Source organism: Vigna umbellata, chromosome 8 (assembly GCF_029865625.1).
Source record: "Vigna umbellata cultivar VRB3 chromosome 8, Vumbellata_1.0, whole genome shotgun sequence".
In the NCBI taxonomy this organism is placed as follows: domain Eukaryota; kingdom Viridiplantae; phylum Streptophyta; class Magnoliopsida; order Fabales; family Fabaceae; genus Vigna; species Vigna umbellata.
In genome coordinates, this window is record NC_142172.1 from 28,774,040 (window position 1) to 28,801,049 (window position 27,010).

General features: G+C 35.2%; 1 protein-coding gene across 3 annotated transcripts; it reads right to left on the bottom strand.

The window, feature by feature from the left end:
• Positions 1–659: 659 nt before the first annotated feature.
• Positions 660–26,669, bottom strand: LOC124821743 (myosin-6-like). Of its 3 annotated transcripts, none has more exons than XM_047293677.2 (39): positions 26,296–26,667; positions 23,717–23,845; positions 23,312–23,455; positions 23,069–23,214; positions 22,830–22,992; positions 22,622–22,680; positions 22,374–22,533; positions 21,972–22,121; positions 21,738–21,874; positions 21,489–21,635; positions 21,274–21,375; positions 20,911–20,968; positions 20,678–20,779; positions 10,932–10,969; positions 10,659–10,785; positions 10,411–10,581; positions 10,201–10,332; positions 9,979–10,088; positions 9,834–9,894; positions 9,149–9,326; positions 8,848–9,053; positions 8,541–8,660; positions 8,132–8,230; positions 7,645–7,857; positions 7,362–7,501; positions 7,099–7,213; positions 6,970–7,014; positions 6,815–6,898; positions 6,562–6,732; positions 4,288–4,443; positions 4,029–4,211; positions 3,660–3,785; positions 3,407–3,477; positions 3,018–3,117; positions 2,802–2,858; positions 2,120–2,176; positions 1,674–1,754; positions 1,512–1,594; positions 660–1,224 (listed from the first exon to the last, which is right to left on the bottom strand). In XM_047293677.2, the coding sequence occupies exons 1-39, from the start codon at positions 26,296–26,298 to the stop codon at positions 1,110–1,112; spliced, it is 4,539 nt and encodes a 1,512-aa protein (XP_047149633.1). In that variant the 5' UTR covers positions 26,299–26,667; the 3' UTR covers positions 660–1,109. The 3 variants fall into 3 exon arrangements, with proteins under 3 accessions (XP_047149633.1, XP_047149632.1, XP_087951822.1); XM_047293676.2 differs by having other exon boundaries at positions 6,970–7,017; positions 26,296–26,666; XM_088095696.1 differs by lacking the exons at positions 660–1,224; positions 1,512–1,594; positions 1,674–1,754; ... (6 more) ...; positions 4,288–4,443; positions 6,562–6,732 and having other exon boundaries at positions 6,803–6,898; positions 26,296–26,669.
• Positions 26,670–27,010: the final 341 nt, after the last annotated feature.

A 27,010-nucleotide genomic window follows, 5' to 3' on the forward strand; every position in this document is an offset into this window, starting at 1 on the left:
AACGATACTTTAATTTTTAAAATAAAATAAAGTTACAAAAAAATATAAAATATAATGATTAAATTTAAATTTAATTAAAATATAACATAATAAAATATAAATTAAAATTAAATTTTAATTTTAATTAAATTTAATCTAATAAAATATAAATTAAATTTTAATTTTAATTTTTTATAAAATAATAAATACTCATAAATATGAATAATATAATACTTAGATCCGTTATAAACATATATTAAATTATTCATTATCTATTTTTTTCGTTTAAAATATCCACTTATTATTTATAACAATTTTATTCACATTCAAGAATACTCTGGATACTAATAGCCACTAGTATTTTTCCATTCCTACTTGTAGGTGTAACCTAATCCTAATCTTAATTTTACTCTTAAAATATGTTTTGGGTAGTCCTCCCTCGGACCGATTAAAAATCACCTTTTTTAGTTGAGACTCCAAACTCATCATAAACTTCATTTGACCTTTCAAGCATATGGTTTAAATTGGAGTACTCTTCAAACACCTAATTAGCTTGTATTACCTGCAATAAACTTAACAACCCGTTGCAGCTCTAAAATTTCTACATTGATAAGAACATTATTTGGTCATGTTGCAAATAAAACGGCGAAAAGAAAAAGTGGAGTTCAGACTCGAGAATGTGAGAAATCTATTGATTATATATCAATGTTCATTTTTGACTCTTTACATTGTAAAAAAAATGAGTGGAAAGTGAGCTTCAACTCCAAAAACAAAACTATAGCAGCTCAGCTTCACTTTCTAACAGTTTTCTGACCAGGATTTGTCAGGAGAACAAAAATGGACATACAAGGGAAGCTCTAATCCTAAAAATATCCCTGCCCCTCTTTAATATGACGACTTTACAATTGAATGCCAACAAAAGAATGAAAAAATAATTTTACATCATGGTCATGGCGATGCAGGGATATGACAAACAAGCTGTAGGATGGTAAACCAAAAACAAATAAAAAATATAGAAGGAAAAAGAATAAAAATAAAAATAAAAATGGATTTACAACCTTTGACAAGGACAACAACTGATTTTGTTGTTTGCCTTGAGGACTGATAAACACAAACTAAGCTTCCCTTGCCTACTCATTTAAAAATTGGAAGGCGGGATTCTCAAGCAGCTCATCAGCCGGTTTCATGTCTGAGAAATCCTTCTCTTGCAGTGATGTAGAGAGGTCATCTACTGAGAAGGGGATGCTGTAAAAAGAAGCAAGTATCCGTAAACATGTAGTCATTAATCAACTATGAGATACAAAATCATGAACGTGATTTTGTATCACATAAAATTGTACTGAAATTTGACCAAGAATTGATAGATCACATAAATTAAACGGCAACTACGCGGTGTTAAATAAAGAAACTATGTATTAACTTTCCTCTATTATGATGGCAGATAATATTTCCCCTCCCATGTTCCAAAACTCAAACGATATATTAGGCAATCAAAGCACCATTGAAAGCCTTCCTTATACAAGCAATCTCACCTGGAACTGTCATCCAACAAGAAAGAATCACTCTGAGCATTATTAGAGTCCTCAGCCATAAGCACTCTCATGCTTGAAAGGACCTGAAGGGAGAATGGAGCATGTTACAACGCATTTTCCCAGTTATCAGAGAAAATAGGGAAGGGAAAGGGAAAAACTTACATCTGGTGATACGCTTCGAGTATTGTAGTTAGCATCCCAATAAAGTGTACATATTCTGTACAGCTGCTGGACACTCATGATCTGATGCAAGAGTGAAGCGGGGACACAAGAGAAAAGGTATGAGACTAATAGATTCTGAAAAACGTGCTTAGGTAGACAGCAAGTGCAAACGTAAGAGATTAAGCAGTTGTGATCATTCATACACTAGGGCTTATTTTATCAAAAAAAATGTTTTTGATTTCATTTTTTACTATTTTCATTGTACACTTTCTAAGTTTATGTTTAGGTCATAAAATCAAGGCAATTTCCTCAACTTCTACTTGCAGAAACGTTTTCATGATGATCATTTCAAGAACTCGTCATAAAAAAATTGCTCTTATAACAAATTAATGGAATAAGTTGCGCACCCCATATACACAGAAAGATCTAGATAGATAGAGACTTACTGGGCATAAATCATTAATGATTTCATCATAGGAAATCCTATACTTCTGATGAATAACCTGTACATAAAATAAGACCATAATTAAACCAATAGATGTAATAATGTAATATGTAATTTAAGCCATTGGATTTTGGTCATATCATATAAAAAATTATTAGGAAAAATAGCTTAGTTTGTCACATTATTTTATTCAATTACGGCATTCGGCATTGTAATTAATTATTCTAAATACAATTCTTCAGTCTTAAAATCAAGTTGAAAGTTACAGACCACCCGAACTCTATAAAGAATACATTAGCCACATATAATTGATGAGGAATTAAATACACCACCTCGACACTGAAATCACGTAACGAACTCACATAACACCTACAGTTATGGGCATAGTGATTGGACCAACAGAAGAATTAGGTTAGGATTTATATCAACTTAGAATTTGGAGTTGGGTTAAGTCATAGATGCAATTGTTAGACGATGATTGCTCAAGTTAGCCATAGACTCAATTGATGAGAGACTAAACAATCCATAACAAGATTGCAATTAAGGTGGATTTCCAACATTCACAAAAAGGTAGAAGCTATAACTAACATAGTTCATAGAAATCTAATATTCATTACAAAAATTTTAAAAAACAAAAACAAAGGGAACATAAATAGGGCTGTATTATCAAATAAGACACTTACCAAGAACCCAACGGCTTGTCTAATGTGCTTAAGCTCATCCCAAGATGAACCTGCATACTGCAAACCCAAGCAATTAAGTTAGACTTTGGAGATCAATACACAAGTCCAGATAGCCAAAGATCAAACATAAGTCATCACTGTATTTTATTACAGCCTAAGCAATAAATGTACTGACTAAAAATCTAACACCACAATACCATCAACGTAACAAATTACCTCCTCTTTTGCTTGGCAGCACCACAACTCCAATTCTGCTAAACCAGCTTTCACATATTCCCCATTGGTAAATGTGCAACAATCACGACGCAGAAGAAGACTGGAAATAATTTATTGAAAGGAAAATGTTAGCTTTTAAGATTATAAGGAATCTTGCAATTATGAATTACTGTGTAGGGAAATATTGTAATTAAGCATTTTATGAGCTGCGTAATTATGTAACTGTTATCCTTTGTATTTTGGCTGACTATAAACAAGAGCCTCTGGTGTTTAGTCAAGACACTCGGATACATTCACATCACGTCACCTCTTATTTTTATTCCTCTTCAAAAAACAATGATGCAAAACAATTCTTTTTTGTTATTATAGCATGTACAAAAACCACTTACCTATTAAAGAGTTGAACATTAATATATGAGAATGTTTGAGTGAAGATCTTTTGGATAAGGACTGGGGGTACCTGAAATCCAAAACATTATATCATAAGATGTTACATTAGATCACTAGATTCTGTTGTTTATTTAGGGTTTATTGAGGAACCCTACATCATGCTTTACCAAATTTTAGAAAATAGCATGAATTTGGACAACAGGGAAGTAATTGCTTAACATTAACAAGTTAATATGACATTTTGTTTCTTACAAAGTTTTCTTTCAGAGTACAGAGGAGAGTATTCAGTGATTCTATAATGCTCTGCCAATGACCCATGGGCGAATCTTTACCAAAGGATCGGCCAGAACGTAAGACTCCCTTAGATGTTCTTGGTGCCTGTATTTCAGCAATAAGATTAGCATGAGGATCAGAACCAAAAACACATGTGACGAAAACGTTAATAGAACCTCAGAATTCCTTTAGAAATTTCTAGAGAATATCTCCAGAAGGGAGATAGTATATACTATCCAGATCAAGGACTAGCTATGCTAGCTCATACAGGATTTAAGACTGTATCCAACTTCATCCATTAAGTAATAATAAAACGATTCAACAATAGCCCACCGCATTTCAACAAACCTGGATACATAAAGAAAGCAATGATGCCAATTCTTTCTTCAAGTTGTCCCTAAGGATACCATATATTTTCTCCACATAGGCTGTGAGCTGTTGCTTGAAAAGCAAAGCAGGATATTTAGCTTCTACCTTGCGTACAACCTCTGGGGTAGGAAGGCTGGCAGAAGAAGGAGATGAGCGAAAACCCTGCAATCAAACAAAGTACAGTGACCTTTTCTGAAAGAGGGATCAGAATTAAAGAAATGTATGGTATATTCAATACCATTGTCATTCTCCCAAAGAGAGACGTTGGATTTGGCGGTTTTTTTACAGGAGTTGCGTCAGCAGAACCACCAGATTTCAGACTTTGCTGGAGCAAAAACAATAGTGCAGACATATTTGACAGCCAATAGGCCATAAGATCATTGTCATCTTGATTCTGGAAAGAGTATGGAAGAAGAAAGACAAAATGTTATAAATGCTCCCATACTTTTCTTTGCAATACCATAAAAAATCATAATTATAGAATATAACAAGCAAATTAGAATCACATCATTTTATACCACACAGAAGGTAAAAACATAGTTGATTGTTCAACAAATGCTTATGCAAAGCTCTTGAAGAAAAATGGTTTGAGGGATAACTATAACAATTAAACCATGAACTAGCCCAGGGAAAAAGAAAAGAAAACTGCTATTGCATTTTATTATTAACATATCTGAAATAGAAAACATATTCACACTCTTAAATTTGAGCTAGGCCTAGATTAACTCCAAAAGTTAGATCAAGAGGTGAGGAAAGCCCAAGCCTTTATAAGTTCTACTAGTGCTATAGCTATAGTTCATGTGGATCCCAAAACAACCCCCATGCCTAGGTTGAACATCTAGAGCATGGAGATTCTAGGAATTTATTATTATTATTATTATTATTATTATTATTATTATTATTATTATTATTATTATTGATGTTGTTGTTAAATGTAACTAATAGGCCTTGGGCCATCTCTTTGTATAATCTTTGTATTTGAGACAAATATATATATATATATATATATATATATATATGTGTGTGTGTGTGTGTGTGTGTATATGTATGTATGTATGTATATATGTATGTATGTATATATATGTATATATATGTATATATATATATATATATATATATATATATGTTCACACACACACATGCTCCTTCATGGAATAGACACACAGATTATTTTTGTCTCTTCACCATATATGTGAACATGGTATCATAACCTAAACTAGATTTGTGCCTTCCTGGAGGACCCATCATTCATTAATGTAATTTTTTATGGCAATCGTGCTTCATTACGATTGCCAGCCTCTTTCTTCAAGATTGTTATGTCACCTACACAAATCTTTATATGGTCTCAAGTAATATCCCAAGACATGATTTGGTAGATTCAGTGTTGTCCAACAATTTGGTATGATTAGATGCAAGGCTGATCATTCAGTATTTTATTGTCCATAATTGTTGAACATGTTTACTTTGTAGTGTGTGTTGATGACATTGTTCTTACCAGTAGTGATTATCATGACAGCCTTCAAATAAAACAACACCTATGTCTTGACAAACTCATATATTTCTTAGGAATTGAGGTAGCACAATCCAACAATGGAATTGTCATTTCTCAAGAGAAGTATGCATTGAATATTTTTTAGAGGGAATTGGACTAATGAATTCCAAGTCCATTGACTCACTCATGGATCCCAATTCCAAACTTCTACCTAGTCCAGGGGAGTTCACACAAGTGACTCTTATATGTGATAACCAAGTTGCCCTGCATATTTTCTAAAATTCAATATTTCATTAGAGGCCTAAACATATTGAGGTAGATTGTCATTTTTCCAAGAAAAGATTGCATCTGGAATTGTTAACTCTAATGATCAATTGACGGCAAGTATCTTCACTAAATTATTGTAAGTTCTAAAATTGATTATATTTGTAACAAGCTTGGTTTATATGATTTATATGGACCAACTTGAAGGCAGTGTTAAATGTAACTAGTGGGTCTTGGGCCATCTCTTTGTATCTTCTTTGTGTGTGTGTGTGTGCGCGCGCTCCTTTGGTGGAATAGACTCACACAGAGAGATTATTTTGTCTCTTCACCTTATATCTCAACAGTTATTATTGCATTAGAAAAGTTGGGAAGCCAAATAGATTTCATAGGAAAGCTGCTTAGTCATGTAGATTTTGGGACAGCTGAAGGTGGTCCAATATCAAATCTATGATAGGCTTTGGATCCGCCTTGAATTTGAGCTAAACTTAACTCAAGTCCAAAAGCTAGAATAACTAGTGTAATGAACATTGTAACTCACTGACAACTAGAATACACTGCAATTAACAGATAGGTAATATTGCAATACATAAGACTAACTATTCAATAATTTAGAATGTACAAAATTAGAATAACCAATGTAATTATGGCATGGAATATGGCAAGGATAGGTAAAGGCTCTAATAGTCTAAAATATAATATCAAAATTTTAAGCTCTTAGGTGAATGTTCAATCTAAAAATTTTGAAGAAAAAGCCACCTCAATTGCAGAGCCAATCATCTGGATAAGGCGATCAAATACACTTGTTCGTTCAGCCTCAAATGATTTCCAGTGGAGGAGACATTTATAAATGGTAAATGCAGCAACAGGCTTTCCATGATGGAAACCAATATTTCTCGTAACGCAGTTCACAAGTGCATCAACATTCTCCTACAGTGAAAAAAGTGTTAAAAATTTGAACATACTTACTCGAAGAAAAGATATATTACACGTCAAAATTTTAAGCACACACATGCTGACGCTCAATGAAGGATCTCCTCAATTTCCCATCAGATTCTGTACCAAACTTCTTCACAGGTGTGACACTCTGTGCTTCCTGCAAACAAGAATTTAAATTTCACTGAACACAACAGATGGCTAGTAGTGGAAAGGTAGCAATGTACTTACAGAAATTTTATGATCTTCACCCACATGGTGACCATTTTCCAATTTCTGCTGAAAAAGATAAAATTTCCCAAAACTTTAGACTCACATACAGAGCATGAAGACATACACACATTAGCAAGCACAATTTACCTCAGATATGTGGGTAGAAAGGTGTTCTGACATTGTTTTTGACGAAGAATTTAGCAGAGTTTGTTGCCGTAGAACCTGGTTTTCGGATTCCATGTCAGAGAATTTCTCTTCGAGCCTATGAATATCAATCGAAACAAAAGATCTTCATGCTAGTGCAGAATCTTATAATTGCAAGTATAGGCTATGGATGATGGCTGTTCAAAGACTGGAAATAGTAATAGTTCAAATAAAGATACCAAAGAAGCTTTTATCCCAAACAATACCTCTGCATAGCTGTCTTCAACTGGATTATTTTTGATTCAGCATCCAAAGTCTGCTTCAACCTCTCTTCACTAATTTTGTTTGCCTCTTCGTATCTTTTTTCAGTTTCACCAATTTTCTCTTCCAATGAACTCACCAGGGTCTGCAATGAACTCAAGGAAGCTCAAAATTAATAGAAAGAAATGGCCACCTATCTTTCCAAAAATGTGAGAAATTCATAGTAGACCAAAATAGAAAGAATTTATTTCAGTGAAGAGGAGATATTTATGCCTATAATCAGCTCACCTTGAGTTTCTCATTTTCACTAGTTAGCTTCTCCAACAGAGCATGGTCAACAACAGGAACCTCCTGTATGACAGGTGCTCTCTCAGCTTCTCTTTTTGCAGCCTCTCGTTCCTTTTGAAGTAATAACTTGGTTTCTTTAAACTGAAGTTGCATCTCTTGCAAAGCAGATTGTAGTTTTTCATTTTCTTGTGTTTTTGATTCTTCAATGTCAACCTACATTTGTTAATAGAGATTTAACAAGCATAGCAAGGAAAGATACTAAATAGTAGGTGCATGTGTGAACAAACATAGGCTTCCACCAATTATACAAATTAGGTTCATACCACCATTTAGAGTATCTAAAAGAAGAATTGTTATGAAGTTAACATATTGTACCGCAACATTTATTTTAAATTAATTGGAGTGCTTGTCATAATACAGGAAAATTGCCAGTTGACCACAGTAAAATTGTTTGCAAGTTAGAACTGACAAAATAATAATCATTTACCCTCAAGCGTTTTTCTAACTGCAACCTCAATGTGAGATCTTCAACTTGCTTTTCAAGCTTATTTTTGGCAGCTTGTAGAGCTCCAGTTTCTCTTGCAGCCTGAAATTAATAAAAAATATTTCAATTGCTGAATACAATCTATATATACAAGGCTAGAAAGCTATTTTAGGAAGTATAACAATAGCTCCTAGACAACCACATCCCTATGATTCAGGGATATCCCCATCATATACTGTAATTATAATCTGCTAAATAAGGAAACAATATAACGAAAATCCTGACAGAAATAATACAGCTACTAAAACAGATTCTAACAATCAGTAATATATAACTTACCACATTAAGATTAAAACATTTAATTGATTGATTTAAGTGTTCTTTTATAAGTGAGGAGGAGGGGAAATGTTACCATCTTGAGCTTCCTTAATTCTTGTCGAGCAACTTTTCCTCTCCATGCACATTGTGTTGCAATAGTTGCCTTCTTTAAGTTCGTAAAACGATGGAGTGCTAGGTATTTCCTGCAGTGGCTCTGCAATACACAAAATAATCACAGTTGCAAGCATAAATCACCATGAAACAAAAATATATTAAACAATGAAAAACAAAGCTCATCAACAATGATTTTGTAGAGGATATATCGACTTTGGAATTGGACAATAAGAGTTCTAAAACTATTTAAAACATGCTACACCAATAATATTTTCAAAATTTTTTACCTGAATGACAATAGCAGCCCTGGTTTGCTTCCTAAAGCGCAGCTCACTACGAGCAGCCATCCCTCGCATACCAGTCTGAAGGGAAACAGTCGAGCTATACAATTCTTTATACGCCTTCTTGGCAACATGCATGCGGAAAAATCTCTGAATCATCAGACTAGAAGCCTCCCGTCGCAATCCTTCATAAACTTGCCGAGCAAGTTGTCCTGTAGTCACCATCAAAAAACTCATGAAACTTTCCAAATGAGTTTTTCCCTGAATTCAACTAGTGAGCTAATGTTTCTAAGAAACAAGTAGATACCTCTGCATGCAGCTTGAATCTTTATAGCAGACAAGCGTATTGAGATAAAACTTCGGCTGGCCAAAAAGGTGCGAACTTTTCTCTGAATAATGCTAGCTGACTTTCCTAAGACCTCACTTCTACGAGTATCTAGATCTGCCATTTGACCAGCTCGAAGAAACACTTTGGTTTTACCAATCTGCAGCAAGAAATAGTACAATAAACCACAAAAACTGAATATAATCTTGTAAAGAAAATAAGAAAATTTGTGGTTTTACCTCATTTAACAATTAAAATTCATTGTAGTGAGTACAGATGAACATAAATAGCAATTTAATACACACTTGTCAAAATATAAAATAGTTATGATTCCTAAACCAAAACTACATTTCCAATAATACTGCCCGAAGAATGGCAGTGAGGGGTGAAAAAGGAAGAAATGAAAGGATATTGCTGGTCCCAGCAAAAACTCCAAAGCTGTAACAAAAACGATGAAAATAACTAATATATCATTAGTTTCCAATATGTGTAAGAAAATATTAGAGATTGTATTTTGCCAATACTCGGGTCAATGAAGATTACTTAAAACAAAGCATTTTTTTATCCAAGTGATTATAGGTAAACGGATTAAACTCCATTGATTACACTCAAATTGAAGATTAAGCCTCTAAATGAATTAAACGTATGAACACGTGTAAATAGTTACCTGATAGCCCTTAAGTCCAACCTTCTCCAGAATCCTCTTGCAAGCAGTGACCTCATCAGAACTAACAAGTAAAAAATGAACTAGATCAGGTTTTCAAAATATCAAAACTAATGGGACCAATAATGAAGTGTAACAACTTAGATACCTCCTGTCTATAGCTTCCGGAGCAAGAAGTCCGAATCGATCTGCAAACTCATCAAATGTTTTCCTAGTCGGATAACCAGCACAACTTATCCTAATTGCCTCCATAACTCCCTACAATAGGATTAATTAAGCAATCATTATATAATTACATAAGGACAGAGTATAACTTCAATTGCAACACCAACTACACGCTCCAAAAACAGGAAAAAGAAGCATGTCTTACCCCACATCGCAATTGCTGCAAAACATTTTTATTTTCAAATATTGCTGGCTTAAGAAGATTATTGGGTTTAACACAACGAATGTAGTGCGGCTCGGTGGCACTGAGAGTTTCAAGTAGGGCTTGCAATTGTTGCTGCATGAAATATGTCAGATTTCAAAACTACAGAAATTAAGACCATGCGTCTTTAAACAAGGGAACAAAATAACAAACCTTAAAACGGGAACCTATTGAAGAAAACTTCGATTGTTTGGACGATTCCTCAGGTGAAGGGGGGAATAACCCAGACACAAAGGGGCATTTTGACGCATAAAGAAGTGCCTGGTGTTCTGCAACAACGTAATCTTTGTTCTTGTCCAGGAACAATTCAGTTTGATAAGTGACCTAGAATTGAGACAGACCACATCAAGCATTCTGGTTATTATATATGCAGAACAAAAAGTACAAATATTCCAACTTACATCACCCGCATAATGGCAAATTGTGAAGTCACTACGTGACAATTTGGGCTTGCTGAACCTTTTGTGGTTTTTGAATGTCTGATACAGCTTTTGGGAAAAAGTTTCATGTGTTGATCTAGGAAACATACTGCAAAATTAATGCATATATAGCTTATCTGAGCATCCACAAAAATTTAAGAATATAGCAGAATAAAATTAATGAATTCAGCAAGCAGTATTGAGATATTAAGACCCACAATAGCAATTCAAAGGCACAGTACAAAGTATGCTTACCAAGCCTCATCAAGAAGAGCAATAATGCCTCCAGGCTTCTGAAATCATATAAAACAAATAATGACAAAATAATAAATCTACAAATGACAATATGACACAAACACAATTTTGTTATCAGCAAGTAAAGAATGTCAAAATCATTTATAACACATTGACAAAGTACTAACATGAATTTGCCTACACAAAACTTGAAAATATATTTTCAACTTTCAAGGTATTCATATTTTCCCATCCCCTTTTGTATCAAAATTGCTACCAAAACCTACTCGCTTAATAGATGTAAACTGACAACTTTAACATTTTTATTTTTAACCATCAAAGAGAAACTGATCCTTTTATGTTGACCATTTGACATCGGGAAAATTATATCAGCAGCTTGAGTTTGAATTGATCACATAAATCACATCAACAGCTATTTTCAAATTATTCCCTCCATTTTGAACAAATATGTGAAGAGAAATTCAAAAAGGTATGGAGGAAACATTGAATTACTTTAACTTTGTAGTCAACACAACCCTTGACCCTCACCCTTCCTAACACTTGATATTTAGAATACTTTCTGGAAAGCATCTTGTTGTAATTAGAGAAGATATCTTTAGAATCTTCCTAGTTAGAGAAAATAGATATGTAATCTTCTATTTTACTTTGTTTACCTAGTTTCCCTATTTCCCTTTTTAGCAGAATTAGATTGTTACAAATAGAGGATATGAGAATGTATTTTTTATGATTCAAAATATAATAAAATCAGTCATTTTTTCAACTTGGTATCAGAGCTCCCGATCTTGGGGCTCTATTCCGTTGCACAATCGCACCACCGCCGCTGTCCGACCACTGTCGTTGCCACCGTCGCCAGTTGGGGTCGTTGATAGGGCAGAAAGGTGCGCCCAACACTACGACCACAACGCCGGAAGTCGCTCTGTGAGAGAAGCCACCACCGTCGCCGGCGCGTGTAGCCCACGCGCCCACCTCCGGCAAGACCCACTTGTCGCTGTCACCACAGACAGAGTCGTCGGAGCCTCCTGGGCCTGTTCCTAGGGTCGGTGACGACTCGTTTGGCCTATATTTGAGTAGATCTGAGTTTTAAGTTCTGCTCCTTTTTCTCGGTGTGACCCACTCGTCGTCGCCGCCGCCTCAGACAGAGTCGCTAAAGCCTCCTGAGTTTGTTCCTAGGGTTGGTGACGACCCGTTTGGCTTATATTTGAGTAGATCTGAGCTTTTAAGTTTTGCTCCTTTTTTCTCAGTATGACCAACAAGTCGTCGTCGTCTCGGAAAAGGTCATCGGAGACTCCTGGTTGCGTTCTACGGGATGTCTAAAGTAAAATCTATTCCTTTGTGCCTTCATTAAAAAAGGATCTCGAGCACTTGAAAGCAATGGTTGAATCAATGAGTAAGCCCTCTGGATCATGTACTCTGTTCATAAAAGGTAAGATTTGTCTCAATACTATTGGTCATATGTCTCAAGGTATTTGGATCCTTGATTCGGGTGCAACTGATCATATGACACCTTTTAGTGTGTGCTTCGACTTATATGGTAAAAGAAATAAAGAACAACTTATTACAGTTGCGAATGGTCAAGGTATACCTATATGCAGTTCTAGGAATATAATTTTGGACTCATCTATTGTCTTGAAGGATGTTTTACATGCTCCTGAATTAGCTAATAGTCTTATCTCAGTGCAAAAACTCACAAAGGATTTAAATTGTTTAGTAACATTTTTTCCAACTTATTGTGTTTTTCAGGACCTTGCCACGGGAAAAGCGATTTTAACTGCTAAGGAGTAGAGTGGGTTGTATTTTTTAGAGTTTGATGACCAAAGCAACACGAAAATCATGAGTCAACAAGCAACATCTGAGACGTGGACAAAATCCCAAATATGGTTACATCATCAAAGGCTTGGGCATCCTTCATTTAGTTTTATCAAGTCCTTATTTCCCCACTTGTTTACCAAAGAGTCTGTTGAGTCTTTTAATTGTGATATTTGTCAATTTTCAAAACACCATCGTGCATCTTATCCTATTAGTCATAAAAAGAGTATTTCTCCATTTGATTTAATTCAATTTAATTCACTCTGATGTTTGGGGTCTTGTCATAGATTCTATTTTTGGAGCCAAATGGTTCGTTACCTTTATTGACGATTGTACCCGTGTCACGTGGACATACCTTATGAAAAATAAATCCGAAGTTTTTCAAATTTTTGTTAATTTTTTCCATCTTGTCCAAAGTCAATTTGGAAAAAATATCAAAAGAATTAGGTCTGATGATGGTATTGAATATGTGAATCATGAATTTGTCAATTTTTTGTCTCATAATGGTATTGTTCATGAACTAACCTATGTTAACACCCCTCAACAAAATGGGGTTGCAGAAAGAAAGAATTGTCATCTTCTTGAAGTAACTAGAGCTCTTCTTTTTCAAATGTCTGTTCCAAAAAATCACTAGGGAGAAGTTGTGTTAACTACCACATATCTCATCAATAGGTTACCCACTCGTATCTTAAATGGCATTAGTCCTATAGAGTCTCTATTGTCTTTTGTTCCTTCTTCTCTACTAACGAGTCTACCTAGTCAAGTCTTTGGATGTATTGTTTTTGTTCACTCTTATCATCTTAATCGTGGTAAATTAGATCCCAGAGCTCTTAAATGTGTTTTTATTGGGTATCCTTCTAATAGAAAAGGGTACAAATGTTATCATCCTCAAAGTCGTCGCGTCTTTATCACCATGGATGTCACCTTTCATGAAACACAATCTTTTTATGTCAGTCCACCACTTCAAGGGGAGAAAGCATTTGAAGTGGATGAACTCTCCTTCTTGTCATTACCATGTTTATCTTTGCAGGATGCCCAAGACCTGAGCAATGAAGCTACCATAGTCCACAGTGAGGAAGAAGAGGAAGAAGAAAAAAATTTTGGCAAAAAATATAAAAGAAGAAAACAACCCACTTCGACTCTTGAGCAAGAAGAAATGTCTAATTCGGAGGTGAGGATCCCTGAAGATATCTACTTTTTCTTTGATGAAGTGTCTATCTATTTCAACGTGTTTTGTCCGGTCATGTTGAACCGGATTATGTGCAATTTCTATTGCTGATTTATTATCACAGTACAGTTTCATGGGACCCTTCAAATCAACTTTCAAATCATCCAGAATAATTTTTATCCATAATAATTCACATATTCCTTGAGCAAGTGCTCTGAACTCTGATTCAGCTGATGATCTAGACACTACATTCTGTTTTTTACTTCTCCAAGTTACTAAATTTCCACCCAGGAAAGTACAATATCCAGTAGTCGATCTTCTATCAATTAGAGATCCTGCATAGTCTGCGTCGGTGTAGGCTTCAAGGTTCAATTTTTCATTCTTCTTGAATAGGATTCCCTTTCCAGGAGTGCCTTTTAAGTAATGTAGAATCCTATAGGCAGCTTGAAGGTGAGACTCCTTTGGTTCATGCATAAACTGACTTATTACACTTACCGAATGGGCAATATCTGGTCGGGTATGCGCCAAATATATTAATTTTCCAACCAGCCTCTGGTACATCCTTTTTTCTACTTCTGGTTCATCTCCAGATTTACTCAGTTTGTGATTGGGGTCCATTGGAGTTGTTGCGGGTCTGCATCCAATAGTCTTCGTCTCAGCCAACAAATCGGTTATGTATTTTTGTTGGGATATAAAAATTCCTTGGGTAGAGTATGCTACTTCAATTCCTAGAAAATATTTCAGTTTTCCAAGCTCTTTGAGATCAAATTCTTGGACTAGTCTTTGTTTCAATTTTTCCTTTTCTTTTTCATCATTCCCAGTTACTATAATATCATCCACATACACCAAAAGAACTGTTACCTTCCCCTTTTCTGAATGTTTTATGAACAACGTGTGGTCTCCTTGGCTTTGTTTGTAGCCAAATCCCTTCATAACTTTTGAGAACCTCCCAAACCATGCTCTAGGAGATTGTTTCAGTCCATATAGTGCCTTCTTAAGTCTGCACACCTTATTTTGTCTATCTCCTTCAACCCCCTGTGGGATGTTCATGTAGATTTCTTCCTCTAGGTCTCCATGAAGAAAGGCATTTTTAACATCATACTGTAGTAGTTTCCAATCAAAATGAGCAGCTAAGGATAGAAGAATCCTTAGAGTATTCATTTTAGCAACTGGTGCAAACGTTTCTTCATAGTCTATTCCATATGCTTGAGTGTATCCTTTGGCCACCAATCTTGCTTTGTATCGTTCAAGTGACCCATCAGCATTATATTTTACTGTGAATATCCACTTACAGTCAACAATATTCTTTTCTTTGGGTTTATCCACAATTTCCCAAGTGTTATTCTTCTCTAATGCTGTCATTTCCACTTGCATAGCATCTCTCCACTCTTTCTTTGCTAGTGCTTCAATAATATTATTTGGTATAACCACAGAATTCAAGTTTACAATAAAGCTTTTATGATTAGCTGATAATCTATCATAAGAAACATAATTTGAGAGAGGATAGAGAGGTTTTTTAGTGCAATTTCTAGTACCTTTTCGGATGGCTATTGGAAGGTCAATCTCATTTTCTGGTTCAGGTATTTCTTCATTTTCTGGTGCAGAACTTGGATTGGATTCATGGACTTGCATCATCTCTGGAATTTGCTTTCTCCTGGTGTAAACCTTGTTAAATCTCGGAGGATTGTCAGCTTCTATTCGAGTTGCTTCAATGGGGAAATCTGTATCCATAGCTTCTGATCCTCGTTCAGAATTATGTTGTATAGTTGGAGGCTCAGATCTGTTGGTTGTGATATATGGCAGAGTTAAGAACTCAGTATTTTCATGAGGGTCTTCTAGACATTGTTCTGTAGGATTGGTTTTGTTAAAAAAAGGTTTAGTTTCAAGAAAAGTAACATCAGCTGAGATATACCATTTTTTAATGATAGGATCATAACATTTATACCCTTTTTGTGTGGCTGAATATCCTAAAAAAATACATTTAACAGCCCTGGGATCCAGTTTATCTCTAGCTTGAACAGGGACATGTGCAAAGGCTGTACATCCAAATATTCTAGGAATCAATCCATTTGATTTCTTAAAGTGAGGAAAGAAATTATTTAGGACTTCTATTGGACTCTTATTACTTAGGCCATGAGAGGGAAGTCTATTAATAAGATATGATGCAGTAAGAACAGCTTCTCCCCAATAATTTTTTGGAACATTCCCTTGAAAAAGAAGAGCCCGAGTTATATTGAGTAAATGCCCATTTTTTCTTTCTGCCACTCCATTTTGTTGTGGGGTATAAACACATGAAGAGTCATGGATGATCCCATTAGATTGGAAATACGAGGATATGGTTTGGTTGAAATAATCTCTAGCATTATCGGTCCTAAACCTTTTAATATTAACTCCAAATTGAGTTGTGATCATTGAGTGAAATATGGGAATGATAGTGCTGACATCAGATTTTTGTTTAAGCAAATAGAGCCAAGTAACCCTAGTGCAATCATCAATAAATGTTACAAACCAGCGGGCCCCAGAAATATTTGGTACTGTAGACGGTCCCCATATATCACTATGAATCAATTGAAAAGGTTGAGAGCTTCTATTATTGCTGTTGGGAAAAAAAGCACGAGTATGCTTCGCTAACTCACAAGTTTCACAATGAAGCTTTGAGATATCTAAGTTTTCATACAAATGAGGAAACATAAATTGTAGCACCTTAAATGATGGATGTCCTAGACGATAGTGATACAACCATAGTTCATCCTTATTTGTTATACTGTGAAGGGATTTTGCTTGGTTGGTTTGGGATTCTTTAGATACTTCCAAGTAGTAAAGACCATCTTTTTCTTTAGCAAGTCCAATCCTCCTCCCCGAGTCCTGTTCCTGAAAAACACATAGAGATGGGGAAAACATTGCAGAACAATTGAGATCAGAGGTTAGTTTCTTTATGGAGAGAAGACTGGCTGAGAGTTTGGGAACATGGAGAACGTTTTTAAGCATAAGGTTCGGGTTTACTTGGATATTACCATATCCTGCAACAGTAGCTACTGACCCATTTGCAACAATAATTTTTCTATTACTTGGTGAGGGTGTATAAGAATGAAACAAGTGGAATAAATGTGTCATATGATCTGTAGCTCCCGAATCCACAATCCAAGAGTTCACATTATATGAGGTATTCATACAAGAAGTTTTACCTGAGAAAACAAGAGAACATGATCCAGAGGGTTCCTCCATATTCCCCAATAGCTTCTTCAATTTCTTTATTTCTTCCATATTGAAACTGTCTACTGCTGGAGATTCTTTAATCTCTGTTTGTGTTATGTGCACTTGGGACTTTTGTTGTCCTCCACGATTCACCCACTCCTTTCCTGGAGGTTTGCCATGCAATTTCCAACATTTCTCCCTTGTGTGTCTCGGTTTCTGACAATAGGTGCACCATAAATTATCTCTATTTCCTTTCCATAGAGAATTAGGAATTTGCTCATTTCCTTTCTGCACCAGTTCAGGTTTGGTAAGTAGAGCAGACCCATCCATTGGTTGAGACTCAAGCATTACACTCCTTCGACTTTCTTCTGCACGAACAATAGAGATGGTTTCTTCTAGTGAAGGAGTATCCTTTCTCCCTAGAATTTGCACTCTAACTTGATCAAATTCAGGATTTAGTCCTGCAAGAAAATCATACACACGATCCTTCTCTATGAAATTCTTCAAGAGGATTGCATCCTCAGCACACTTCATTTCAAAAACTCTGTAGTGATCAAGTTCCTGCCATAGATTCTGCAACAGTGCCGCATATTCTGTGATTCCTCTGCTTCCCTGTTTTGTGGCTGCAGTTTTTATTTTGATTTCATATACTTGGGCAGCATCATTGGCTTTAGAATATGTGCGGTTTATGGAGTCCCAAATATCTTTAGCTGTATTAAGAAACATACAAGTGTCGCTGATGGTAGCTTCCATGGAGTCCCACAACCAAGACATAATCATGGAATCTTTTTCATCCCATGCTGCAAATGCTGGATCCTCCATGCTTGGACCATTTTCAAGGAGATGAACCAGGCATCCTTTTCCCTTGAGATAGGTTCTAACAAACTGGGACCATTTGAGAAAATTTTTTCCATCCAACCTGTATGACGCTCGGAGACCTTGGAGTTCTCCATTTTTGTGTGAAGGACTAGAGACTTCTCTACTTGATGTAGCACCAGACATTGTAATCGGATGTTAGGTTAACACAGCGGAAAGAATAACAGCAGCAATTAAGGCTGCCCCTTTTTTTTTTTTTTTTTTTTTTTTGGACGAGAATGGCAATGAAGGCCAGCAATAGTTGAGGAACGGCAATGAAGGCCGTGAGACAAAAAACAAAGACCAGGGCTCCAGGAAAAACCTAGAGCTCTGATACCATGTTGTAAAACAGTAGTAGGATGCTGGAATTAATTATTCTCTCATTCATACTTTTGAAACAATACATAAGTGTTTAAAAAGAAACAAACTATTGTCTAATTAAGGTAAAAAATCTCCTGAAATAAAGTCTCTAAATCAATGAGGAGGAGATAAGTATTACTGAGGATTTACCCATTACATTGAGAAAGGAAAGAAGATCATGTGCTAAATATCTTATTTCTCAGTCTGTTTGCACTAACAATCTCTCTGATAAGCACAAAAGTTTTATTGTTGCCATTGATGCCACAAAAATTCCAACCTCAATCCAGGAGGCCATGAAACTTGAACATTGGAATCGAGCCATGAAAGAAGAGATGAATACACTAGAAAGAAATTCAACTTGGGAGATTGTTGATAAGCCAAGAGATAAGAAGGTAGTAGGGTGTACATGGATATTCACAGTGAAACATAAGGCAGATGGGACAATAGAAAGATATAAAGCTAGATTGGTGGCAAAAGGATATACCCAAACATATGGGATTGACTATGAGGAGACATTTGCCCCAGTGGCCAAGATGAATACAGTTTGAGTTATTCTCGCTTTGGCTGCTCATTTTGGATGGGACTTACACCAACTGGATGTGAAGAATGTCTTTCTTCATGGAAATCTAGAAGAGGAGGTATACATGGAGATTCCCCCAGGCTTTGAAGTGAAAAATGAAAGAAACAAGGTATGCCTCTTGAAGAAAGCATTGTATGGGCTTAAGCAATCCCTTAGAGCATGTTTGGGAGATTTACAAAAGCAATGGTTTCCTTGGGATTACAGACAAAGCCAAGGAAATCACACTCTATGCATAAAGCACTCTTCTACAGGTAAACTCACTCTATTGCTTGTCTATGTGGATGATATGATTATTGCAGGAGATGATGAAACAGAAAAATTGGCATTAAAACATAAATTGGCAGCTCAATTTGAAATGAAAGACCTAGGAAAACTCAAATATTTTCTTGGAATAGAGGTTGCCTACTCCAAGAATGGAATTTTCATCTCCCAAAGGAAATATGTACTTGATCTCCTCAAAGAAACAGGAAAGTTGGGATGTAGAACCTCAACAGTTCATATAGAACAGAATCACAGAATTGGAAGTGAAGAAATTACTCCTGTACAGAAGGCCCAATATCAGAGATTGGTAGGAAAATTGATTTATCTATCACACACAAGACCAGACATTGCTTATGCAGTTAGTGTTGTGAACCAATTTATGCATGATCCAAGAGAGAGACACATGCAAGCATTTGACAAAATTCTCCAATACTTGAAGTCAAGTCTAGGAAAGGGGCTATTATTCAAAAGGGAAGACACATTGACTATGAAGATATATATTGATGCTGACTATGCAGGTTCACTGACAGAAAATCTACTTCTAGGTATTGTGTGTTTCATGGTGATAGTCTGGTAACATGGAGAAGCAAAAAGCAAGATAGAGTATCTCGTTCTAGTGCAAAAGCTGAATTTCAAGCTCTTGCTCAAGGAATGTGTGAAGGACTCGGGATGAAAATCATTTTGGATGATCTTAAAGTCAAAGTGGAGAACCCGATGCAACTACACTGTGACAATAAGTCTGCCATGAGCACAACCCATAATCCAGTACAGCATGACAGAACCAAACACATTGAGATTGACAGACTTTGTGATTACAACTCATGTTCCTACAGAACTTCAAATAGCAGATATTTTTACAAAAGGGCTTCCTCCGGGTAGATTTCAATATCTTATAGGCAAGTTGGGAATGATTGATATTCATTTACCAACTTGAGGGGGGGTGTTGTAATTAGAGAAGATATCTTTAGAATCTTCCTAATTAGAGAAAATAGATACATAATCTTCTATTTTATTTTGTTTACCTAGTTTCCCTATTTCCCTTTCTAGGAGAATTAGATTGTTACAAATAGAAGATATGAGAATGTATTTTTCATTATTGAGAATAACAAAATAAACTTATAAGGTAAGGTAGCACCCACTTATATAGTATAATTGGGTCATATTTCTACTCAATATGAGATCTCTAACACACCCCTCACAATGAGAACTAAACATCTCAAGCATAAGACTAAATATTTTTGTGGTTGAATAGCATTCCTATAACGAGTGACATGATAAACCAAACAAACCTTGCTAGGAAAAACTTTGATCTCATCTTAAAAAGTGGATTTAAAGTATAATTCAACCTCTCAAAACTGACTTCTAAAGTGAGTTAGCATATACTTATATATCATAATTTGGTCATATCTTTGGTTGACGTGGGATCAACAACATTTTGAAAAGAAAGGAACAACTGAATAAAAGATTGGTACAGTACATAAAGCCAATCAACAAAATGATTGTGGAGTGAGAAGCAAAAACCTTTTCAATGAGATCTAGAATATCTTGATTATCAACAAACTCAATGTAACTCCAATCAATCTCCTCTTTTTTGTATTCTTCTTGCTCCATTTTGAAAACATGCTGCAGATCAAGCATTTTGATCATTGCAAGAGCATGTGTAAAATGAGTAAAATAACAAGTTCCTCATCAAATATGAAAGATAGAACTGGCAGAGCAACCATCAAGAACATAATCTTTATTTTCAAACAAACCTGATTAAAATGTTGCTGAAGTTTTTCATTGGTCAAATTGATGCAAAATTGCTCAAAACTGCAATGTACAAAGAACAACGAGATATTAATAAAACATACGTGAACCATCACTATCAAAATTTCATCAGAATTGTGTTTAATCAATAATATGCTTAGGATATTTTTAGGTGACAAAGTGGACTAACTCATAATTGAGTACTTCAAAATGGAGTGGAGCAATATGATAAAAGAATGCCCGGCCATTTTTTTAGAAGTCACATGGTAAATAATGGCATGGAGTGGATTAATATACCCTTTCTTTGATGTTCACACAACAAGATCAACCCAACTTAATTACAGAACAAAAGGGGCACCAGTAATCACCTGTTAGTCTTGAAACTCTCAAAACCATAAATATCCAGCACGCCAATTAAGGATGTCGAATCAGGGTCTTGTCCAATAGAATTATTAATTTTATCTACCAGCCTGCAAAAGATGACAGAAATTTACAGAAGTGGGAACTACGAAATTGACCAAATTTGTCAGTAAATCTATCTTAGGGCCCAAACATCATCTTCAAGCAATCCACAACAACTTACCAATCAAACAACCTCGTGTACACAATCTTAGCCAAAGCATCACGGCTGAGTGCAGCAGATTCTGGATCTAGCCATTTTGTTATAGTTTCATCACGAGTAACAATTACACGCTTGCAAAGAGAATCTTCAAGTGCCTTTGCATCACACCTGAAAAATATAACGACAAGAATGTCACATGGAAAGGGTACAAAATGAAAGCCTACTAAGAGATTATATTTTAACAAATGCAAGCTTGCAAAGTTGGCTCACATGAAAAGTTCGGCAGCAGTATGTAGATGGAACCAAGATTTTTCATCTTTGGGCACACTTGAGTCCATTTCTGTCCCTTTTGCAAATTCAATGTTGCCAAGATGCAAAATTGCAGCAACCACTCGAAATATTGCATCCTGCACAGTGATAGTGTGGAAAACAAAAAAATCAAGCATTGGAACACATATATTTTAAGAATATATTCACAAACTTACAGAAACTCCAATAAAATACCTGCTCCTCAGAACTTATTCCAACAACGTCCATTGCCCTCCTAGTATCACGATATTCTTTTGACTCATCAACCCCTTCCAACTCAAAGCAATTTGTTTGATTCAGATAATGAAATTCTCTAGGATTTCCTAATTTGAACTTCTGAATATCCTGCCAAAAGTAAATAGGGAAGATCAAGAAAACATAACCCAAAGAAGCAAAGCACAGACTTAATATTAACAGGTAACACCAACATCATTTTATAATTAAACCAAAAAGGACATATCGTACAAGTTGAAAAAATATACAAGAGATGACAAAAGGAAGGTTGCTCATTCATAATTAAGGTCTATGTATAATAAATTGATTTTCAAATCTTTCTGTCAATCTAATCTTGATTCTACACAGCAGGCATCTAATTACCTCTGGAGGTGCAGCACAGAGCATATAGAAACAGTGATAGTTCCTCTCTGGATCTGACACCTGGCAAACACGTGATCTTTCCAGCAGATAAGTTCTGATAGCAGCCCCAGATATTCTTCCACTCTTATCAAATTGAATCTCCACAAACTTACCAAAACGACTGAGGTGACAAAATAGCACAAATAAGACAGGAGCAAATTTTTGCAAAACTAATGGAAGGAAGAAAACAACTTACTATAACTTCTCACCTTGAATTATTGTTTCTAACAGTCTTTGCATTGCCAAAGGCTTCTAGAACAGGATTGGACTATCAATGGGGAAGGGGGTAAAAAGGCCAACTAATAAGATAAGCTTTTAAAAAATTTAAACACAGGCAAAGGTAAGAAACAACATAAAAAACATACAGTAGCCAACCAGCAAGCCAGAAAACAAATCTACAAAGGATTAATCCCTTACCTCCAGAACTTTCTGCTCAACTGTTCTACCTTCGGCAGCATTATTGGTCCTCCCTCCCATGTAAGCAAGATAGCGCATGAGTAACTTGGTGCTTTCTGTTTTCCCAGCCCCACTTTCACCACTAACCAATATTGACTGACTGATTCCCTCATTAATCATAAGTCTAAATCCATAACAATTTATACGGTCAGACTTGCAATTTAATAAATTACCTGTTTGCACAAAAAGATCGAAATTACCTATAAGCTGCATCTGCAACAGCAAAAGGATGTGGACTTAGCTCACCAAAACCTGCTCCCTTATATTGTGCCATCATATGGCTATCATATAAATGAGGAAGCCTTATGAAAGGATTCACAGCAATCAATATATTCCCGGTGTAAGTCTGGAAGCAAAATTTGGAATGAGCTAATGTCAAGTAGACATAAAAACATTAAGATACAAAGGAGACTGTTTGGAGGGTTGGCATCTGAAATACGAACATAAATTTCATTGATATCATATCTTGATCTCAGATTATCCAGGACACCAGGTTCATGTAGATAAGCAAGTTTTGTCATATCATCCACTCCACATGGTGGGGCTTCAGTATCTTTGTGGTAAACACTAGAAGGTTTAACAACAACCTGCAAATTTCAAGACAGATGCATGATTCATAATGTTAAAATATCATCCGACTCTTCCAAGTTTTGACTTCTGACTTCAAAAATGTATGCCTATTATACACCAAAGGACCTACAGGATACAGCAACCACTAAGTTATTTTCTTTTGTTCTGCTTCTCTTAAATATTACCACTAGTCATTTATGTTTAAAGCACTCAAAGCAATAGATAAATTTACATGACAAGAATAGGATTGAATTTAATAAATATTAAAGCATTCTCACCGTCTTCCCTGAAGTGCAAAGGACTTTGATTTCTCCTCCCTTAACCTCCAAGACCTCACCATCTATCCAGGCTTCTTGAGAATCTTCCACCCAAACATGGGAACCTACCACAGGATTGGCAGTGGCAGCCTACAAAGTAGAGAGTGTCAACTTAAATATACAGGCTTGGCAGGTGGCAACCCACAGAACCCATTCCCTCTCTAACAAAAAGTATGAATAATCAATCAACAAAAGAGAAAATCAAACAAAGGAAAAAGGTAAAATAAACTTCTAAGTCTCACAAATGAAATTAAAATGTCTCTAAATATAGTTGGTTGAACGGAAAAATGTATTTTAGTGCTAAGAGTAAGTCTACCTACACACATAAGCACACTATAAAGCAATAAATTATGATTGCTTATTTTTGGCAGGTAAAAGTAACATTACTTTAAATAACCTAACCGGATTGATTCAGGTAGCAAAGCAGTAACTCCCACAATTTACACCTAATTGAAAGTATCATCAGACACCCCATAATCAGGAAATGATTCATTGCAATGGAAATTTAAAAAAACGGCTGAAGTTCTAGTTTTTCTATCTTAACTTCCACAGCTCAAGTACTCCTAAAATCAACATCTACTGGGTGCATACTCATACCGAGTATGCATGGCTATCGAAATGGTTCATTGCTATCAAAATTTGAAAAGACAACTGGAATTATAGTTCTTCTGCCTTATCTTCCGAACCTCAAATACTCCTCAAATCAGAAGTATTGAGTACATACCAATACCAGGTATGCATTGGGCACTCATGGGAACCTAAAGTCAAGTGCCCAGAGTTTGGACAACTTGATTCCTTGAAAGATGGATAGATGGAACTACATAACAAAGGAATGGTGGGTTATGTGTGGTGCCGCAATTCCCAATCTTCTATACATTGCATTGAAACTCCATTCACATTCTTCCTCATCTTCTTGTCAAAGAATTTAATCTCCTTGTATGTTATATGATATGCTTATTTGCGTTCCTTTAGCATTGTTTATATAAACTTCTATTTTTCTTTTTTTTTAGACTTTTTATTTACATTAATGTATCTGTATCCTAGATTTTTATAAAATTATATTTGTCTTTATATGAATATATTTCATTCATATTTATGTATCAGTAGATTTTTATATTCCTTGTATCCCATAGCCCTGTGTTTTTACCCGATGACATATCCATGTCAGTGCAACAAAGGTCTAAACTCATCTGGATGTTATACATTTCCTATTGAAAAATGGTATTTGTAGAAAACTATAATTATAAATCTTTTTCATGTAAAGTAATCAATTCAATGAAAGATAAACTCAATGTCAATTTAATGTCTTAGCTTTCAGCTATGGAATGAAAAGCTGGTTACAAAAAAAATTAGAAGACAGTATATTAGAGCATCTAGTACCTAAGTCCACTTTGGTAACCATAATGTCAGAGAAGAAATGAGTAAAAACAGAATCCACATCAGTTAGTAATTCATGGACTAGTTCAGCTTCACAGAAAATAATGGAGGCAACATCGAATATGAAAAAATTTATAGAAAAATTGTCTATTAGATGACTACCGAAAACATCAAATTGGTATTGAATGCCATTAGTTATTTCTTTTAAAGACAATTTCATGCCACTTTAAGGATCAATTGATGTATTTATGAATGAGGGGAATTTCACTCTACATTATATTAAATTGAACAAGACAACACCATAGAAAAACACTCAACATATAACCAATGAAAATAGGCAAAGACTACTGTCACCAATAAAAATTATTATTCTGAAAAAGATAGATCACTTAGATAACACTGACCATGAAGATATAACTAAGCAATTAAGTGCCACATATAGTGACAAGCATAGGAAAGAAGGATTACGTCTGTCCTCCTAAACCATACAAAAATCACATATACCCCCAATTAAGTTAATTGGAGTTAATCACTAGCATTTCCCAAGAACGAGACCCAAATTGCTTGACCATTTTGATTGAACTTTTTTTGTGGTTGAGGGGGCGAGCTCACATATTGCTCCATTATAATTCAAAATCAAATTCAAATGCCAAAAAAAATGCTCTTTGCGTTGAAAATTCCTCTAAAAAATCAGTGGTGCAACAACACCACCGCAAAAAATTTATGAAATTGAAATTAGCGGTCCTAGCTAAATCACATGCATCCTTAAAGATTATATCCAAAAAATAAATAAATAAATAAAAAAACATCAAAAGCAAATTGACAGCAATAAGCTTCTGAAACGATGTGGCGCAAATTTGAACTCCCTGTTGCTTCTAACAACTTAGTCAAATAGCAAAAAACACCATCCACTATAATAGGACCCCTACAATGTCGCTCGGAAATCAAAAAAGAAAAGATGTGCATTGTAGAAACAGAGATATAAAAAAATCCCAATTCTGCTTCCATGTTATAACAGATCAGCTCACAAAACAATAAATAAAATATATCTAAAAAAAACGTAAATTTTCTTCACAAACAGAAATTTCAATAACGGAACACAACATGACTTCGAATTGACTCGAAGGTGACCAAAAAAAATCAGAAGAGCGAGAAATTGATACCATTTGCTGTTGATTGATCGGATCGAAAATCTCGCGGCAGTTCTGGATCTAGCTCGCTGCGCTACAGCTCCAGTGAAAAACTCGAAAGATCTTCGAATTCGAGAATGATGAAAACTAAGGTACGAATTGATATGCTGTATCTACCGAGTGAAAACACTATGATGATGTATTATTACTATAAGTATATATAATATATACTGATGAAATTGAATTGAATGGAATGGAATTGAATTTGAAAGCTTAAACCCCTCTACAACACCAAAACTTTTGAAGAAGAGGTTAAGTCCTTCGTGTTCTTCGTCTCTTCTTTTCTTCTTCTTTTCTTCTTTCTCTTTCTTCCACCATCCTTTTCTTCTGCTATAAGTTTATTTCCTGTTGTTATTATTATTATTATTATTATTATTATTATTATGAATTAAGGTAAATTATCCCATTATTAACTTATTTAACTTACGTAAAAATAAATGTCAAATATATTGTACAAGGGGTCTATTTTTATTACACAGTGGAATCCCTGTTGTACCCCCCTTGGATTGCAGAAAATTCTTGGTATGCCATGGGTGTTTGGTTTTTGTGACACTGGATTTAAGACACGATTATGAATGAGATTCGTTTTTTAGAAGTCTTTGTCGGCTAAATTAAATAGACAGCCTTCGTTATCATTACCTATTATTTATTTTTATTTTTTTTACATTTTTTGTTATTTTTTATTTGA

Excerpts from the sequence above, each read along its gene's own strand:
- LOC124821743 (XM_047293676.2), bottom strand. Across the intron at positions 20,780-20,910 it reads TTCAGCAACATTTTAATCAG|CATGTTTTCAAAATGGAGCA; the intron begins GTTTGTTTGAAA and ends CTTGATCTGCAG. Across the intron at positions 3,786-4,028 it reads TGCTTTCTTTATGTATCCAG|GCACCAAGAACATCTAAGGG; the intron begins GTTTGTTGAAAT and ends GCTGAAATACAG.